The sequence below is a fragment of the Aphelocoma coerulescens genome, chromosome 12, assembly GCF_041296385.1.
Source record: "Aphelocoma coerulescens isolate FSJ_1873_10779 chromosome 12, UR_Acoe_1.0, whole genome shotgun sequence".
In the NCBI taxonomy this organism is placed as follows: Eukaryota; Metazoa; Chordata; class Aves; order Passeriformes; family Corvidae; genus Aphelocoma; species Aphelocoma coerulescens.
In genome coordinates, this window is record NC_091026.1 from 21103168 (window position 1) to 21120121 (window position 16954).

Consider the following 16954-nt stretch of genomic DNA (forward strand, 5'->3'; position numbering starts at 1 on the left):
CCACTGCCCTCCTCCAGCACTGACCCACAGCTCCATCTCAGGCAAAGGTCACCAGTTTGGACTTTAAGTGGTGATGACAATACCTTTTATAAAAAAAATGAACCTCCACAGGTTGTCAGTGAAGCAGTTTGATTCATGCCCGTATTTAACGTGCCAGCTGTTCTCTCCCTTCTACCACACCACAGAACTGTCGCAGCCCCCATGGCAGTGAGGCTCTTTAGCTCATTTCCAAGGGAAATGTCAGCACCTGCAGCCACACCAGTGCCCCACCAGCAACAGTGCAGTGCCTTCCCTCGCCACAACAGCAGCTGCTTTGCCAGTGCCTGGAGAAAGCCCTTGGATACTAATTTACAATATTATTACCATTCACTGGCTGACTGCAACCAATTTCAATGTCTTATGTGAGCTGCTGTGACAAAAAGGCAGCCCTAAAGCAGACATCAGTAACTACTGTCTTTCAAAACAATCAAACCAACACAGATTCCTGCTTTGCCTCTGCATCTCCCCACCTCATGTACTTATGACAGTTTATATGTGCCATGATTTAGCCAGTTCCACACACAAATATTCCTGGGAACCATGGCCTGAGGAGGATTATTTCTGAATCTCAGCGACAGTCCAAAGTCAAGACACAACCACCCTCAATCTCACCCAGATTTTGTGCCTTCTTTGCCAAGCTCCCACTGACAGGGTCTGACCAAAACTTCAGGCTCAGCAAAAGCACCTGAAGTATTTTTCATATTTTGCTTACAAGCTTTATTTTTAAAAGCCTTCCCTGGTGTTCAGGTTTCTTTCATTTCCTTCACTTTCTTGCTTTATTGCATTACAAAATTCCACCACCTCCTAGGGAAGATCAGACTTTTCAATGTAACTATTGTTTGAAAGCTAGAATACTTCATGTCCAACAACTTTCCAACTTCTTTCCAGTTTCAGGACTTTAAACTAAAATAATGACATGTAATACTGAGTACATTTACACAGACATGTATAAAAAAGCCTACTTGTGTAGGACAGAATCTCCCTGCATTCCTCAGTCCCTCCCTCCCCTGGCTGTGCCAGGGAACTGGAGCACCAGTACCTGCCTGCCCCCAAACAAGACACTGTCCTGCAGCTGCTTCCAGGAGGGCAGATGAGGCTTCCACAGGATGCAAGCAGGAACAGTGGCAACACAGGGACCCGCGTGCTGCACTGGCGAGGGAACTCACGGCACAGGAGCCAGGCCAGGCTCCTGCAGGGCTCCGGCACTCTGTGCCCAACCTCAACCGTCAGTGGCCCACAGGGCTGTGGGCAAACCCACCAGCCTGGTCATTAATGCAGCTGGAATGGCAGTGATGTGAAAATACAGCATTTTACTCAGTACCCAGATACTCTGAGAATGGGAAAAGGCCAAGAGGGGTTTCCCAGCGCTGAGCTCGGGCGTTCTGCAGCACTAGCTCCTCTTCCGCTTGCCCTGGGGAATCGCTCGATCATTCTCGGGCATTCGCGGCCGACGCAACTTCCTCTTGTTCCCTGTCAGAGCCACGGAGCTGCTGCTGGGGGAAAGAAAGAAAAGAAGGGTAATAGGGGGTTTGCAAGTGCCCTAAACACAGCACACACTGGTGCTGTATGGAAGCACTGTGAGCAGTACACGGATGCTGCACACGTACGTCCTACAGGCGATGGGGAATCATGGAACAGTTTGGGTTGGAAGGGACCTTAACAATCATCTCATTCCACCCCCTGTCATGGGCAGGGACACCTTCCACTATAGCCCAGGTTGCTCCAAGCCCCATCCAGCCTGACCCTGAACACTTCCAAGGATGGCGAGAGAAATATTTCTCTGTCTTCTCATTTGAAGAAGGTGACAGCACCATGAATCATCCCATAGACCCTGAGCCTGCAGGAACAGGGTCATCACAATGCCTCTCCTTCTGTCCCCAGAGACCAGTTTGGAACCCAAGGAACAGCAGCATCCTCCCAAATTCCTTGTCCATAACTGAGGACAATCCCTGGCACTGACAAAACCATGAGGATGCTCTATCAGAAAAGGCAGTTTGAGTCACCATCTGCAGGGGCACAGCCACCTGGAAGCAGGATGAGAGGTTGGTCCACGTTACCCCCAAAGGACAGTGCTTGGAGCTTGCAGCCTTGCCAGGCACTCTCCTCATTTATGGACAAAGTATTTTCCACTGAAAACTCAACAAGTGTTTTTAGTCACAGAGTTAAAGAAAAAATTCTTAAACTAGCCATATGTAAATGAAGCAGCTGATTTCCATCATTCAGCCTTGGAGATATTTAAATTCCACATAGTGTTGATATGAAAGATGCTGCTAATTCGTCAACAGCTTTTACTAATTAAACATTCCTTATAAGTGCACTCTGTTTTATGCCATCTGCTAGGCTGAATTCATCCTGCAGGGACTATTCATCTTAAACTGGGAATTCACAACTGAAAATAACAATGGAAAACTCTGAGATGCCCAAGTCCACATCTGCTGACTACCACCAGATACACACTAAAGATACTGGCAGGAACAACTCGTGTTTCAGAGCTACACCACGGTGGAAACGGATCTCCTGCCTCCATGGGACCCCTCAGCCACACCCAGGGAGATCTGTGTGAATCCCAATGGGTCACAAAAACATGACTCAGAGATTTGCAGACATTAAGCTTTTAACAACCAGGAAGTGCTCTTCTCATTTCAAACAGAAGTAAATCAGAACAGATACTCAATTCCAGCATGTTCAACTTGTCAGCCTCACCTACAGCTCTGTCAACAATGGAATTTTCAAATGCAACAGAAGATCAGATTTAATTTTCCATAAAAAACCAGTTTCCTCTTTTATTTTTTTAATTAGAATATATACTTTATATATACACCTTAGAACAATGATACTCAGCTGGGCACCTGTGGATTCTTGGAGCACACAGGTATCATTTTTCAAGGATCCACATTCACTGACCAAACTGTGCTTCCCAGAATTGTGGGGATTCTCCAAGAATCTGACTCTCCAGAGGCATTTGCTTCTCCAGGATTCCACCAACTGCAAACTACAGACCTAAACCCATCCCAAGGACTTCAGTTCTTGGATATTCTACTCACCTGTCAGAGGATGCCGAACACGTCTCAGACCCTTCCCCATCTGCCAGAATGTCCGAATTGGTGCTGAAGGGGAAAATAAAATGGATGGAAATTATTTTAGCAACACCTACAGCAATGCAGGGCTCAACTTGGCAATGGCAGCAGAACACGTGGATGAGACCAACCCCTCCAGTAGCAACAGCAATGAGAAATAACATCAACCTACAGCACAGTCCAGAAACTTCTATCTCTGTATCACTTCATTTTCATGTATCCCTGGGGTCTCATTACCATTATTTAACACACAAGATCCTTCTATGTTTATGTCTCTTAGATGGTAACTACAACACCTCTATATTCCCAGGCACCAGAAAGTTTCTCTGGAGAGGATCTCCAAGATGCTTTCGTGGGTAAGTGCACCTTCTTTTTTTAAAGTCTCCCTTAAATAAATCAACATGACATACAATTTCTGGAAGACAGCAGGATTTTTTTCACCCTTTGCCATTTTGTCTCCCCTGTGAAGTGAGAGTCCTCAGCTGTTACTGTGGCAGTAACTGCAGAATCAAGAGGAACTCGGGTGGCAAACAACAGCAGGTTAGAGTAACCTTGAACACATGCATACTCAGACATACTGATAAAAAGAAAAAGATACCAAAAATGGATGGGGAAAGTTTTGACGGTCAACATTGTTTTTACTCTCAGAATTAAAAGTCCATCAAAAGCTCATTTTCAGTGCACAAACTGGATGCCCAGGGAATGAGTGATCCTCATATTTCCAAACCCTATTCTAATGTTCCAGTTACATTAAAAAAAAAGAACTGGGGAGGACACAGGGCTATTTGTGTGCTTTTAGTCCCCTAAAATAGAAAAAGAACAGGTTTGAGGCCTGAACATGATGTATTTCCCTGCCTTGAAAACAGCAGCATTTATCACCCGCCGTGTTTGTCACCACAAAACAATAAAACTGAAAAAATCTGGCTAACGCTCAAGCCAATAATGCGCATTCAGAACTCACATGTGGAATCCATGGTCTATGCCTACCAAACTTTTTTAAAACCGAGTACAAAACGTCCTGCAGCAAGTTCCACCTTTGGCCTACACACAGAGCTGTGAATGGGCCCTTGATGCCACAGGCATTGGTCCCCAGAGAACCCAATTAACTCCTACGCCCTAATTGCAGTGAGAGACTGAGGAGCTGCAGTAGCTCTACAAACCAGGGTTCTGAACTTCCAGCTGGAGATAAAAGCCCTGTGTCTCAGGATCTCTTCCAACACCCCACTGCTCCACACCAGCCCCTCACTGAAGCAGCTCTCTGCATCCTGGCTCTCCCAGACATCGCTTTGGGTTAAAAGCCTGAGCAAGGCTAGAGTGGAGCTGACACATGCCAGGGGACAAACGTTCAAAAACTTAAAAAAAAAATCCTTAAGTATGCCACAGCTGAAAAACAATTATCAAAAAAAAGTCAACTAAACAAAAGCAATTTTGACCACCAACTGAATTAGTATTTTAAATTAACTTTTGCTTTCCCTGAAGAAAACTCCTCCCTCTTCTTAGCATCAAATGATTAGCGCTTAAACTGAAGATTATGAATTAAATAAGAGGAACAGCTGCCTCATTCTGAAGGTTTTTTTCTATAAAGAAAAAGATCAAAGAGATCACAGAATTTAGAATTGTTTTGTTCATTTCTCCAGTGTTTTCTGCCTTTTCAATGCCCCAGAGGTATCTACCTACATTGCATCCAGGCACAGCAAAACACCTCTTTAGACTTCAGTCAGACTCCAAATTCAAGACAAATTCCCACAACAGGTTTTCTGTCCTTTTCTTAACTAAAGGTCACTAATCTCTCCCACAATTTTACAGATCATTTCCAGATGAGTCAGTTTTTACAGCAAAATGATTAAAGTTCTTCACCTGAACTGCTCAAGATGCAGCCAGCATCCTGTGGCAGGGTGATCCTGCACTTATTCATGGCTCCACATTGGGAAAAATGCAGCTCCAGTGACTCAGGCAATTCCTCAACTCCATATTCCTGCAGGATTGCTTTCCCTGATCCCTTAGTCACTCTACCAAGAGTCAACTCTTCCTTTCTTGACCATCGGTTGGGTTTGACTTCCACCCCCCCCTTTTTTCATTTAACATAAACACACCACCCTAAAACAGAGAGAAAAAAGCTGATGTAAGTGTGAATGACATGTCTTGTTCTAAAACTGAGAGGAGCAAATGGCTCTTTGAATTGGTTTATTTTAAGGCAGACTAAGTTCCTTCTTGGCCTTGCATGAGCAGCCAGCGTCCTCCCATCCGTCCATCCCGCCGTGTGTTGTGCACCAGGCTCTGGCACATGCTCTGAGCATGCTTTCCCTCAATGCTGGCACAAGAAATGAGCTCCAGCCCATCTCGTTTTACCAATGTCATTTGGAGGTGAATGCCCAGTCACCAGGAGTGAGGGAAAACAACTGTTTTCTCCCTCTTGCAATCCTGCTTGCACTTTGTCCCACCTGTAACGAACAGGAGGAGCTCACTGCTGGAGCACCCCAAGCACCACGTTACATCCAAGGTGAGCTGTGCAACACAACATCTTCCCTGGCTTTGCAGAACCTCCTCTTCAGACCACGTGTCCATGGCTTCATCCTCCTGTCTCTGCACAGGCCTGCCAGCCTTGGCTTTGCCCAGGCCCCCATGGAGGGGTCCTGTCTGCACTAAACCTTACACAGGTTCCAGCGTCTTGCTGTTTTTTCCTTGACTCTTCCCAGGCTTCCTTAGTTTTCCACAGCCTCCTCTGCAGCCCAAGTACACACCTTTGAGGCTGTGCCTTGGGAAAAGGGAAAGATCTGCTGCACCTATCTGAACTGCTTCCCTCAGGAGTCTGGCAGCAGTGGGATGTGGTGGCTGAAGCACCAAGAGCACTCCCTACCATGACTCCTGTTTTCAGAGCTTGGAGATGTCCAGACCCCACTGCTCCTGACCAGGGACCAACATCTTCCTGGACACAGGGTGTATGTAAGAGCTGCCACAACGCACATCTGAGGCCACCAGCTGTCCCTACCTGACACAAGGTCCCCAGGACTCTTGCCACCAATCCTCACAGCTCCTGCCATTTATTACAGCTCAGAGTTTTGGGAAGAAAAGTATGAATCAACAGCATAGCAGAAGAATATCATCATCCTTTCACAATGAACCTGTATTTGAGGCCAAAACTCACAGATCAAACACTCCTGTCTAAGACTGTGATATACATCATCTCTGAGCCAAATCAGTGCAAGATTTATTAAGTAAAAAAGCCCTGAAGAACTAAAAAAGGCAATTATTGCACTGATCAACACATTTTCATACACTTCTCTCATCTGACAGCGATGGCCAAGGCACAGGACAACGCTGCCTTCAAACTCAGACTGAGGCAACTGCCCAGGAAGAGCTCACACAGCATTTCCAAGCACTCTGCCCTGCCAGCTTAGCCAAACCCATGTCAGCCAGGCAGAGTTCAGAGGATTGTTGCCATCCAGTGCACTCCTATTTCTACCTCTTCTTCTGCTGATGAACTCAAGCCCATATTCGGTAAAGCACAGAAATCCAAGGATAAGTGACCTGCTAAATGCAGATCTTGGATCCTGATCAGTGGCTCCTAAACTCGCTACCAGAAAGCCCCACATATTGCAAATGAGGCCCCTTCCTTGGGCATGAACCCCTCCTGGCAGACACTGCAGCCACGCCAGGTATTCCAACAGCATAGGGATTTATACAGGCTGTGGATATAGCACTTTCCCACCAGGATTTCAAACTTCTGACTGTGTTTCAGCATCTCAGACAAGGCCCATGCTGTATTTTGTCTGCTGTTCGAGTCTCACTGTAGTCATCAGGAACCGACATTCGCATCTAACACAGTTTTAAGAAAAAAAATTTGCTTAGAAAACTGCATATTATCCCCTTTATATAGAATACTTATAATGGAATATTTTCTTTATTACATAGCTCATTAACTGGCTTATCACTGTTCCTCCTAATTTCTTTTCTAATTTTCCTATTGTTTAAGTCGTTGCGTAAAATTTGGCTTCAGTCCCAGACAGTCAAAGAATACTACAGGACTATTCTCACGGAGCACAGCAGTCCTGGGGAAGCTTTGTGCAACTGTGACTTCAGAGCTTTGAAAAATTACCCTTTCAAAGCCATGGCTGTGTTTTGGTGCTTATCTGTAACACACAGTTTGCTCTCCTGGTGGGATCATCAATCTCTGTAGAGCACAAGCATGTTTGGGGCGCTGCTACATCCTCCACACCTGGCCTGGATCTTTTCTCCAGCAGGAGTAAAATTCTCATTTTCTCAGTTTAACATCAACCTTTGAATAATATCAGTTCATCAGTGATTAGTGCAAAATGAATGAATTTATAATCTTGACCAACTACTCCGCTAGCAAGTACTAATATGAGACTGAAAAGGGACAAACCTTATGAAGGAGAAAATTGATTATGAACCTTATGAAAAAAAACCTTATGAAGAAGAATCACTGATTTCTTTGCAGCATCTTTTAGCAGAACAAACATCTCAACTCTGACTCACAGATTGTTCTGTTATATTCTATATGGTACTAAACATCCTTTGTTTTAATTCATCAAAACAGCCCTCCCTTTAGAAGTGCCCTCACAGGAACACAGTATGCAGATTGGGAATTCCAACTATATTTCCAGTTTTGACATTTCAATGTGAAAAACGTTTACTCTTGGCAAAGGATACCCTCTCGTTATCAGAAAAACACAAGCCTCAGAAAACCATTACTTGATACAGTACCACAATACTACTAAAACCATAACATCTAAATCATTCTTGTTTGATTTGTACTGGATCTGTTTCACTACAATTAACAAAATACCAGCCCCATGGTAACCACACAGTGACAAAATACATCTTTCTTTCAAGCAGTTTAAATGACTACACCTGCTTGTTAGAGCCCCTGCCAATGCTGCCATAATTCAGGGCCCTTTTGGATACAGAGACCTGTGGGAGCAGCATGCTGGGAGGACGAGCTGCAGTCCTGGATGGAACTGCACAGTCCAAAGCTGGTCCATGGGCATGGCAGGACCCAACAGGCCTCCAAGGGCCAAACCAGGACCTGGGCACTGTACTGAGCCCAGCAGCTCTCCTGCCCCTTCAGAGCAGCTACCAGGAGCACAGTCAAGACAAAGAGCACATTTGACACTTACTGAAGTGTCCCTCTACCTCAGCATTTGGAGAGGGGGAGATCCCTGTAACCTTTGTTTCTTTCCCAGAAAACACAGGAAAACACTCTGAAGTGCTCTTTAGCAAGGTACAGGTTGGCATGAGGAACACTGTGCTCAGAAGAGAGGGACTTTCCATCATCCCCAGGCAGCATCTGTCACTTCAGCTGAGCTTTCCCTGCATTACTGCTGCTGTTCTCATCTCTGTCCAGTCCAGACGCTGGGGTTGGATGCAAACGAGGAGAAGCTGCAGGCTGCAATGTCCCCAGGCTCCCTGGGCCTCTCCAGCTGCCCCTGCCCTGGGCAGTCAGACCAGAGGGTTACCTAACCTCTGCAGGTCAGTGTGTCCCACAGAGCTGGGGAATCTGCTGGAACACCGCACACCTGGAAATGAGACACTCCAACATTGGGTATGACAATGTGTGAGCTCTGCATGAGTCCAGAACACTGGGAATGACCAAGAAACGAGCAGGAGAACAATTCCCTGGTCACAGGGAAGAAAAAACTGTTGTCATCATTTACATTCTGAGAAACTGAGATAAAACTAGTCCAGTAATAATCTTAACAGCTTGTTACACAATGAACAACAAATAACTGATTTGCTGCCTTTATCAATTTTACAGTACCAGTTCAGGCAGAAAGACAGAGATAGCACAGAGGGGAAGGGCCACAGGAGGGGAAGGGCTTTATTGGTCTATAATGCAGGCCTGAAGCCAAACAGAAATGCAGTGATATTCTGAAAGGGCAACAACCACCCTTCCTGCCTCCACCAGTGCTCTGCCAGCCATTTACTGACAAATTGCTGTTTACTGACAAATATTTACTGTATGCTCCCATTCATTCAAGTAAATGGAAACAGGCAGCAAAGCTTGATCCTGTAAAACAAAGACATTTACTATTTGATGCTCTCTAATCCCCTCAGCTGATCTCCTCAATCCAATGCCTCCCCTAGGCTTTCACTCACAGTTCAACATTTCCTTCCGTGAAAGGGAACCCTCATGATGACTTTTAAAAGCTCTTTAACCCACACAACAACTTTTAAAAGCTCTTTGTAAACCAAAATGACTTTAGGAAAATCTGTTTCTGTTAAAATATTTCAATTAGATTGCTCTGTTAATAACCAACAATGAAGCCAAGCACTACTTTACTCTTAGTATCTGCAGAACAAGGAGGAAGAGGCAGGTACTAGCGGTGTAAGGGGTGGGAAATTATGAAATGTCACTCCTAACTCAGCTGGTGACCTTCGGCTACTTCCTCTGATTATCTCCCACTTCTGAAAACACAGGAAACCTTTTTATTCCTGGTAATGCAGACCTGCATTCTCCTCTCATTTCTGTTATCAACAAGACAGCAAAAGATTAGCTCTCTTGCTTTTAGACACATAGCAAAACCCAATTATTCTGTATTTGTTTTCAATTACTTTTTCACTTTTCCTCCAGAAACTGGGGCCACAGTTCCTTACAGCAATACTACTTAAAAGACTGGGGCTGTACCAATTTTGGGACCTCTCTGCATAAAAGTTCCAGCACATGGGAAGGTGATGCACCAAACGTATTCCCAGTTCCCCAGACATTCCACTCCCTGCTTCTGTATCAAAAGGAGCATTTACACTATCAATCCTTTATGAAGGCATTACAAACTATTAAGTGAATTCTACATGTATTTTAGCTCCCTTTCTCAAGCTACTGAACACCCAGGAACACCATGGAGAAGGAATCTGTGAGCACAGCTCAGCACTCTGCCTGTGAAGCAGGAGGCCTGCACTGCTCCATGTTACTGGCACAGCTTTTCCCTGTTTGCTCTCATCTGGCACAAAGCAGGCAGAAGTGGCTCCCTCACTAACCTGCTTGTTGACCCAGATGACAGGGAGAATTCAGGAGAGGCCGATCTCTGGATTTCCTTAAAGCAGTGAGATTCACTTCTTTGGCCATCATGAACTTCTGATTGGAGTTCCTGAGCTTTTCCAAGGACAACAGCTGTGTGATGCTCTTCCTCAGGTTCTACCAAGAGGAAAGACAGAGATTAGAAGGAATGATAATGCAAGATACTATTGTTTATAATTCTGCAGCCTAGAGATAGATGTTTAAGAAAAAATTAGGTAAAAAATATTTAAATATCGAAATCTCATTCCTACATACTGGCTTTCCAAAACTTTCACAGTTTCAAAGGTTTAATTTCTTTTCATGTATCTTTTAAAAAATAAACCAACCAACAACTCCCTGAGAACCAGAAATGTTTCACTGTTGAGTTTCAAACACAAGGGGAGAAATAAAGGGTGACAATGTTTTACACATGTCATAAGATGGAACTTTATTTCAGAAATTAGCAAGCACTTAATGAGACAGTGCTGTTGGCTGCTTGTGCTACTAATCCCCTTCAGCCCCTGCATCAGACAGCTTGAGCTTTAAGTTTTACAGATCAAGTCAACAGGCTTATTTTCAGTTGTGATTTACTTCCTCATGCAGCTAAGACAAGGTCAATGCACTGACATTTCCATTTCAATAGGAAAAATAATTTCTAGACAATACAACAGACAAAAATTGAAAACCATTCTGCTGGTATTGTGTCAAGTGTTTCGTTCAATGAAAAGATGAACGGTTCTCTGAAAAGACACCTTCTGCCCCTCTGAAGAGAAAACAAATATAGGTTAAAATTCTGGTATGAAAAGATAGACTGCCCTTATGCCATACCCACAAATATTTTCAAGTGAGTTACTTAACTTGAAAATTGCTCAGGACATGAAGCCCTCCCCAGATCCATCTCACAGATAACTCTGATTGTGAGAGTCACAGACGTGTCCTGTCTCCATCTCAGGGCCCAAGCCATGTTCCTGCTCGGACCACTCTGACTTTTCTACCCTTCCAGCAATGGTTTGGACAGAAATGGCCAAGCAGAACTTTAATTAGAGTATGGAGGGGCTTCACAATCTTTGGATTCAGCTCAGCTTGCCCTTTCTCTCCTGCTAACAGGCATAATTAATTATCAGGGGCATATTTTTGCCTGCTGAAAACAACCAGCAGATCCCAGTGAGTCAGTTGTCCAGCTAATGAAACACAACTCTGAAATGAGCAGGGTAAAAATAGCAAAGGCCTGTGCAATAATGCAGCCTAGCACAGCTAATATTTATTGAATCAAATTATTTAGCACCAATATCTATCAAATCCTTACAGCACTCTCCCCTTAGGCAAAGCATAGACACGTGTGCAAAAGTTATAAAGACGGGAAAACAGACATTTTAAGCTGAAAGATGAAAAGGAGGATGATGTAAATCAGGAACAGATGATTAAAATGTCACCACAAACAGTGAGCTTAAATTACATCAACCAATAGGAGAAGGCAATGGGAGAGATGGAGGGGGAAATTAAAATAAATGAACAAGCCACCAAAACCCCAACCAAACCAAAGGTCTGTTTTAATTCTGCACAATTCCGCCACTTCCATGAGAACCCAAAGGAAGTGGGTAAGGAATGCAGACAAAGCCTTGGCTCTTCCAGCTGTTACCATCAGGCCATTACCAGCTTCTTCCTTTCCCATACTGTAATTCCCAGTTTAATACAAAGGCAATTGCTGTTAACAAGGAACCCTGAGGAAACAGGCTTTAGGCATCTATTCCTTCCCTTGTAAATCACCTTTTTGCTTTTTCAGTTGTTTATAGCCATCCGAGTGCAGATGTTTTGCATCAAACTCAAGACTGAAATTCCAAGGATTGTTGGAAGCTCAGTGAACAAAGTGTAATGGAAATTGTGTGGGTTTGCCAGAACCAAACGAGGTGCTGCCGCATTCTGAACACGGTGCAGGATGATACACCTGATCCGAGTTATTTTCTATCTTTTGGAAAAACTCTGTGGTTTTACTTCAGCTTCTCAGAGCCTGCAGGGCAGCACACACAGAACAGCTCACATAGGAGACAGACACCCCAAAATCCACAGCAGCCCATCCCTCCCTTCCAGAGCTGGAAATTAAGGCTGTGACCCCACTATCCAGTAACACATTGCCTCTGCTTCTATACAGGAGAGGAACATCTTAAAATCTTTTGTCCTTAAGATTCCTTAACTATTATCCTTCACACAGAAAGGATTATGCACTGCATCAAGGTCTGCAGGAAACAATAAGGATAAAATTCATGCTATTATACTTTTTTTTCATTGCTTTTTTTTCTTGAGAGTTCTGCCAGAAGAGCCAGCACCAGAGAGAGCCACAGATTAACTCAGCTCAAGAGCACAGGGATTTGTGAGAGCTGGGGCAAACTGCACTGCCATGTTTTCCCAAGCGTACAGACAACAGCACGTCCCATTTTGGCCAGTGGGATTCTTGCCAAAGCTCAGTCTCTTAAATAGATTAGAAATCCACAAGTTCTATTACGCTGAGGAATGCTCTTCTAAATCCCACATTCAAAGATAAGATGTTCCCTGCCAAAGCAGCCATGAAGCACAGACCAAAGGAGACCAAAGGATCCCACAGGGAACACGCTGGGAGCACACACGGGTGATGTTTGGTGCTGTGGGGAGGGAGGATAACGAACAGGCTGGAGGCTGTTCCTTCCTCCTAACAAGAGAGTGACTGCAGCCATGCATTCCCACTTCTCACTGTGCCCAAGCACACAAACACAAAACACAGCAAATCAGAGAGAGGCAACATCCTGTGTGAACAGCCTAAAACAAGCCCAAGGATTTTATTGCTTCAGTCTCAGGACAAATAATTCCTGAATCCAATCCCCACAAATACTTTTGTAGCTCCCAATTACCAACCCCTCTCACAGTAATGATCCTGGAAGGCTGAAAGGCAGCAAGCAGCACCCATCTTCACCTTCATTCCAGAGTGGTCACATGGCCACCCTCAGCACCTCCAGCAAACCTGAACCAGAACCTGAAACCCCTTTTCAACCAACTGGGATGTGCCCCAGATAAACCACATCCAGACACAACACACAGAAATCAAACTAATATATTTATTACAGGTCATGCTTATGTTCCATACTAAAATCAACAGCAGTCAATCATTTTAGGGTCTGTTTGATCTTTATGCTGGTTGGGTTTTTTTCCCCTTAAAGGTTCTAGAAGAGTGGTCTTAGTGTGGTCCAAGAGGGGACAATACTGAATGTCACTGACCTGTGCCTGCTGGCAGCTCTTTGACAGCAACTTCCTCTTTGTTTTGTTTTGCACTTTCTGCTTTGCTCTCACCTCTTTTCTTCCACCGTTTATTTACTTGATCCACCAAGAACTTGAATTCACTTCTGTGTTTGTTTCCTGAAAGGTAACAGAGCATCGGTGACCACACCCACAGGACTAAGGTATAGCACAAACACTGAAAGGACGTGAACAAAAATGGACACAAAACACTGAATTAAAAATGCTTTTGTTACAGCAGATGAAAACCAACCCAGCACTGTGATATGTTCCACATTCTATTAACCATCCAAATCTGTGTCTGTGCTTTTATAGAGCTACCCACAGTCCAGAGCACTGGCACAGATGAACACTTCATGCTCTGTGTCATGCCCATTACACTGTTGGGATTCGGACCCTTTAGGTAAGTTAATAATGCAAATACTCTCTGCACTTTCAATCACTTGGTACATTTTAGGCAATCCTCTGGTGCTCAGCCAAAGCAATGGAATTATTTAACCTCGATACTTCAAATGCTTTACTCAGAGGCTGGGAAAATACCCAGCGTCCTCAGCAGGATGCTGTGGATCACCTAACCCTGGCCAGGCAGGGAGGGAACCCACTGACAGGAGGGGGCAACCGAGGGGGGGGGTCGGGCTCTGCTCCCAGGGAACAGGGACAGGATGAAACGGCCTCAGGCTGGGCCAGGGGAGGCTCAGGGTGGACATCAGCAGGAATTTCCTAGAAAGGACTGTCAAGTACTGTGTCACCTCCCTGAGGAGCCCATTCCAATGACTGACCACACCCTTTCAGTGAAGAGATTCTTTGAGTATTCTACAATAACACCAAGTTCTGCCCTACAGAAGGAAACAGATTTGACACTGACTCCCTTTCCCTGAGTAGCTGAAAACACCACATAAGGCCAAAAATTCTGTTAATAAAAAGCAAGTTCTGTCTCAGATGTCGTGTCTGAGTCGCTGCACTCTCATTACGGAATTCCTTTGGCGCTTCAGTTTTTCCAGCATTGCTATCTTTTGTTGTTCTGGCTCATGGCAGAACTACAAAGCTTTTCTGAAAAGAAATGTCCTGGCACACAAGCACTGTTCAGCTACACTGTAGATCACTGTGGTGCTGAAATGACACCCCAGGCACATCCCATCAACTGCAGCACCACAACGTAAAGCAGCCCCAGACAGAACAGCAAATATTTAGAACACAAGACAGCAGCAGCAGACCTTCAAAGAACACTGTAAATTAAAAGATTTATAAGCAGAAAAGGCAACTGAATAAATTCATTTTCACAGCTGTATTTCCTTTCCTGTAGATTTTTTAACTCTTTAAATAGAGACCATGAAAAAAGCAGAGTGGGCCAAGGGTGTCCCGGAGTCCTGCGGAGCAGAAGGAAGTGACAGCGGCTGTGATTGCCAGGCAGAGCTCCCAGCCAGCACATGTCAGCCAGCTCCCATCCTCAGGTTCATCAAGCCAAATACTAATTGCTATTTCATAAACAGCAAAAGAATGCCAACAGTGCAATGTGCAATTTGCCAAGCGCCTGGGAAAGTGCAAAGAAGCAGAAAAAAAAAGTGTTTTCTCCCAGACAGTTTGTCCTGCCTTTCCCCAAAGCTGCTCACAGCCCCCAGTGTGTTTTTTCATATGGAAAAGCAGAACAAAAGTACATATGGGAGGTTTTTATTCAGAATTTACACCAGAATGCATTCATTCAGCTGGAAATTAGGGTCTGGGGTCCAAATGCTGTAAAATAGAAGGGGAAAAAAAACACTTCGTTGTGTAATAAAGCTTTTTAAAGTCCATCTGTAGTACAGTGAAATAATGGCATTTGACAAGAGTTCTTTAACCTCAAACTGTTCTTGAATTTTAACATACTAATTCTTTTTTCATGCTTATGATTGCTTCCTTATTGTTTATGAGGAAATAATTACCTGACACCAGTTACTATTTACCTCTTTGGTCAGTATTTTTTATTAATTTTAAAACCGTATGTTCCCATTAAAATAATTTTCTATCTTCCCCTTTTCCCTATCTTTTTAGGCTTTTGAGTTTTCAGTTAAGCTGCTTGAGACTATCAAGATCTCCAAGTGAGTAAATCAGTTTTGTAGCCATACCCTTTTAGCAACCTAAACTCAACAAAATACCTGTCTTTGACAAATTAAGACAGTATTGAATGTATTTTTGTTCTAAATGTGTACAACAGACCAAGAAAATAAATCCAGGAGCGGGAAGGCCAATCCCCTGGCTGGGGCTCAGGAAGGCCTTTCAGCAGTTCTGCTGCAGAGGGTTCCCAGTGACACCACACACCTGCACATCCCACAGCCTGGCAGGAGACACCAACACCCTGCTCTGCTGCTTTCACGTCCAGCAAACATGGGAGGATGTTAAGAAAGAACAAAGTGCATAAATAGAGATGCCTTTGGAGGCAATCACTGCATCTATTTTAGTTCTATGGATAACATGAATTTAAAAGCAAAATGAGGCGAAATTTGCACATTACTTACGATATTCAGCATGGATCTCATCTATTTCTTCCTCTGTCTGGTCCTTTGTGAAGGTCAAGCTCTACAGAAATCACACAAGTGTTTTTAATGTAAATAAAAAGATGATAAAGCTGCAGACTTTGAAATTAGAGACTTACAACTGGAAGAAGCAACTATCTGGTGTTCCCCCCCCGCCAGCTTTCAGCACCTCATCACATTAATTCACATTTACAGAACATATGCACAGTGTCCTGCCCTGCTTCCACGGAGTCACCAGGACCAAGCCAGCCCATGTAACACCCTGTACATGTGGGCCATAAAATATTTCCTACCACTGTGCAACAAACAGGCTTCAAAAGTCACCAAAGTATCAAATGTCATGGGAAAAGAACAGGCGCTATTGCCGATACAGAACATGGAATTTGCTAACTAAATCCTAGAGAATTCTAGGAAGGAAAATATTACCCACACTGCCATGAAGGGTCAAAATCCTCCAGTATGGCCAAGGGAACATTACTCAAGAATTTTTTTGCGGTCAAAAATTGCTCCTACTTTAACGATTTGGGCATAAAGCTCAGCAGTGCACCAAGGACACAAATGCGTGGTGGGAGAAAAATCAGGTTCATTACAGGATGCTATACCTGAATTCTAATATGCAACCTAGGAGTTCCCACAATAAAGCAATGGGCAGGCACTTTCAGTGCCCACTCTGCAGTTTCTGCTGGCCACCCCGCTGTGAGAACCAAGATCAGTCACTTACATTTTCACCAGGTTTATTACACTCAAGCTGAACCCGAATCTTCTCATTCTTTTCCAGCTCTTTAACAACCTCTGCAACTGTTTGGAAATACAAGAAAGGGATTGCTGAAGCAGGAGCTGGGTAATAGAAAGCTGTAACAGCACAGACTGAAATTACCATGAATTTAAAACACAACAGCATTAGCCCTCCAAGAGGGAAAGCTCAGGCTCCAATGCCAAGCAAACGTGCCATCTTTCCAAATCGTACTGAACCTCCCTCCTGCACACAACGGTGCTTGTGGCACCCAGGCACATCATTCAGAGAGACCTTCCATTTCATACTGGATGTT

General features: G+C 44.2%; 1 protein-coding gene across 2 annotated transcripts in view; it reads right to left on the reverse strand.

The window, feature by feature from the left end:
- Nucleotides 1-741: 741 nt before the first annotated feature.
- The window catches only part of RAD18 (RAD18 E3 ubiquitin protein ligase), a 31455-nt gene continuing 15242 nt past the window's right edge, over nt 742-16954 (reverse strand). The window contains exons 8-13 of one of the 2 annotated variants that reach the window (XM_069027710.1): nt 16627-16703; nt 15888-15948; nt 13378-13515; nt 10113-10269; nt 3084-3146; nt 742-1529 (exon numbers count right to left, since the gene is read on the reverse strand). In XM_069027710.1, the coding sequence (XP_068883811.1) occupies nt 1430-1529; nt 3084-3146; nt 10113-10269; nt 13378-13515; nt 15888-15948; nt 16627-16703 (596 nt within the window). In that variant the 3' untranslated portion in view covers nt 742-1429. Of the gene's footprint in view, nt 1533-3083; nt 3147-10112; nt 10270-13377; nt 13516-15887; nt 15949-16626; nt 16704-16954 lie in introns of both variants that reach the window. The other variant, XM_069027709.1, reaches the window with a different exon arrangement.